At 35.0% G+C, this 3,422-nt stretch overlaps 1 protein-coding gene across 1 annotated transcript; it reads right to left on the bottom strand.

Moving 5' to 3' along the window:
* Positions 406–1,629, bottom strand: LOC109843504. The gene is made up of 2 exons (XM_020412440.1): positions 1,542–1,629; positions 406–953 (listed from the first exon to the last, which is right to left on the bottom strand). Exons 1-2 carry the CDS (start codon positions 1,582–1,584, stop codon positions 637–639), a joined length of 360 nt encoding a protein of 119 aa, XP_020268029.1. The 5' UTR covers positions 1,585–1,629; the 3' UTR covers positions 406–636.

Raw genomic sequence — 3,422 nt, forward strand, 5'->3', positions numbered from 1 at the left:
AAGTTTGATTTACTTAAGAATTTAAGTTTACAGATATAACCTGAATGGTAATTTTTCCTTTCTTTATTCCTTCTGAATTAGGACTTATCGTCCTTTTTTCCCCTATGATCATTGATCTCATAAAACAATTAGATTTTTCTACACAGTCGCACAAAAAGCTAGAATTACAATATAAGTTTGTAGATGGATAAATCTGCCATTATTATTTCCAGAAAAATGACACTTTAGAGCCTTTAGTTATGAATAGTAAATTAATCAGTTCATGAAAACCGAAAAGCTAAGAATTTTCTATATCATTGATTGTAGAGAAATCCCATAAAAAATTTTTTTTTAATAAAACCGGTAAGATATTCCTCTGTATTTCAATCAAAAGAGTCTAATGAAAGATATAGATACGAAATATTGCACTAAACCATATAAAGATGTTACCAGGTCAATATCCTTTAATTTGAAGTCCAATCAACAAAACAAAGATTATAGTAGAGTAGTCCCTAAATTCGATTCCATTCCCTACAGAAAGTTACTCAAACCAGAAATATCTCTCAAGAGAACAACTTATTCTTTCCTAATTTTATTGATCATCAGAAATAACTTCTAAATCCAAGCGCGTGCAAATTAACTAGTCTCCTCAAACTCTCAACGCTGACGAGGACAAAGCCCAGGGCGAGAAGGGCCATACTCGAGGAACCCGACAGTGAAGAGGACCAACTTAGAGGACCCAGCCTTCTCGGTTCTTTCGTACTTGGGAGGAACTCCATACTGTAGATTTTTGGGGATGATCGGTTTGTTGCAGAACGCCGGCGGTCTGACTACCACCTTGCACGTGCCCGGCATGACGCTTGGCTTCTTTATGTTCTGTACTTTGATGAAGAAGTAGCCTTTGGTGTCGGTTGCTGAGTTGCCGTGGTAGGTTATCCCTAGCTTGCTTCTGCACACTAGGGCAACAATGGCACCTGAAGAAGCACAGAGTAATATTGCACTTGTTAGAGTGATCTTCACAAATTTGAAGTCTTTGAGAAAGATGTTTTAAGATGATATCAGAACAATCCATGTTCAAATATTATCTCATCTGCTCTCAAAATTAACAAGAACTTACAATGAATAGTCAAAATAGTTCTTGATTCGCAATATGTCTGATTAAAATACTAAGAAATCTAAGCTCAATGAAAATTGAATCGATCGATACAAATCAAGGTTTGAGAATTTGTATGATGACCAAGAGTGTTTCTTCTCTCTTTAATTAATACCTCATGTCCGTCAAAAGAAAAAAAAATAGTACCCTAAATATACGTTAATTGCGAGTCCAAGATTTTGTTGTAGTATTTCCATAAGTCTTATTTGGAATCTACGTTAATAATTAATTTATACATTTATCCTCCTTAAGTGATGTCCTATGAAAATAAAAATGACTATAAAATAAGCAATGTATTGTGTCAACAGACACTATATATGTAGATCTACTACAATTGTAGAATGTATTGGCGCCAAAATATGATAATAATAATAATAATAATCTACTTATACATAAGAGGGACACAAACCATGAAGGGGAGAAGCATTCAGTGAAGGAGCATAGCCGGGCATTTTGCACGACAGACAATAGATGACACCTTCTACGGCTGCACTCACTTTGACGCTTTAACCGGTGGTGGTGGGGTTTTTACCGGGGGGGAAGGGGGAGGAGTTTTAACCGGCGGAGAACGGGGAGGAGTTTTTACCGGGGGAGAAGGGGGAGGAGTTTTAACCGGTGGAGAAGGAGTTTTTACTGGTGGAGGAGGAGCTTTGGTCGGTACCGGAGCCGGAGGATGAGGAGATATAAGCTTGATTTCCTTCTCATCAGTGAAACCTTCTCCAATATTGCTACACATTGAGCTCACAATAAGCCCAAGCAATTGAAGAGCCACAAGTCCCTTAACCCAACCCATTTTCTCAGTACAACTCAGTGTACAATGTCGAGATTTGCCAAAGCCAGGATGTGCACTTATATAGGGTTCATTTAGCAAGATTCTCGGCATACTTGGATCATCGAAGAACGTTCAGTGGCGGGGTTTCTACGGAGTTTGATGCCTTATTAATTAGTTGGATCAAATTCCAGCTAAGGGGCGCGCGGATTTGCATGCAATCTAATACGACTTTAGGTAAGTTTAGCCTCGATTTAATCACGAAATTGCAAGTAGACGTGTTGGTATTCATAGAAGAGTGTGTGTTGTTGTCTCTTTGTGGGAAATTCAAAGGCCAGCTGTATTGTCCAGATTCGCACCCACAAACATTGATGATTAGTATTGTCTTTTGAGTAGGGGTGAAAAAAGTTTATCCCTACCCGATTAAAAATCCATATATGTATTCGTATATGGTTACTAAAATCTATAATGATTAGATACGGTTATGGTCTTTACGGATATGATTGTGTAGTGAAATATTCATATCTCTATCTGAAATATTGGGATATATATATATATTGGTATGTTGCAATAATTTTAATCCTTATATTAATAGATTTGACGTCAGTTTTGATGATCAAAATATATAATCTTACCTTTTCAAATATAGCGAATATAATAATAAACTCTCTTGTATCATGTGAAGTGTATTTTTTTTAATATTATCTAGTTTTCTCATAATCTGATTTGTATCTGCATATATATCCACTTATATATTCGCTAGCATACTTGTTTCTGAATCCAATTTTAGCGGATATATGAATATAAATATTTCTTACCAATGCATATAAGTATCTGTATCCGTAATTGGTAAACAGATACGAATATCATAAGTATTATATCCGAGTTGCTTCTAGATTGCATGCACCCTACTTCTGAGGGATTGAAGATGATGGGTAGAAACTAACTCTAACTCTTTATTCTTTAATTAATGATTTATTATTTTTCTCAAGCTAATGGGCTAAGGCCCTTATTTCCTTAAAAAATTATTTTCCTTGAGTTAAAAATAAAAATGAATGCAATTAGAGAAAAAATTTAGAAATCATATTAAACATGAAAACAATCAAATAGATTTCATTGTACATTTATGATTTAGAAATGTCTTCTTATGGTGACGATGAAGAAAATTCAAATTTAAAAGGATTCTAACTTCTTAGGATTACGAAAAAGGTATTCATTTATCTCAGTCTACGACATTAGTAGTGCATCAAAAATATATGAATCGTGGGATCAATGTACAATTAAAGCCTAGTGATGTATGAGGTTGTTTGTTTCCATGGATCATGTATTGCTTTAGGTTTCAATGGAAACGTGTGTCCCTACATTAGTAGACATTTTGCCAGGGTAAATTCGTCAGTCACAAAATGTTTTGGTTGTTTTGATAATAAATACATCGGTTTTTCTATAGAGTGCACATGGGCACTCTATAAGAGAGGAGAGAGATAGAGAAAAATGAATTATGCACAGATATTAATGCAAATC

Source organism: Asparagus officinalis, chromosome 5 (assembly GCF_001876935.1).
Source record: "Asparagus officinalis chromosome 5, Aspof.V1, whole genome shotgun sequence".
Taxonomy (NCBI): domain Eukaryota; kingdom Viridiplantae; phylum Streptophyta; class Magnoliopsida; order Asparagales; family Asparagaceae; genus Asparagus; species Asparagus officinalis.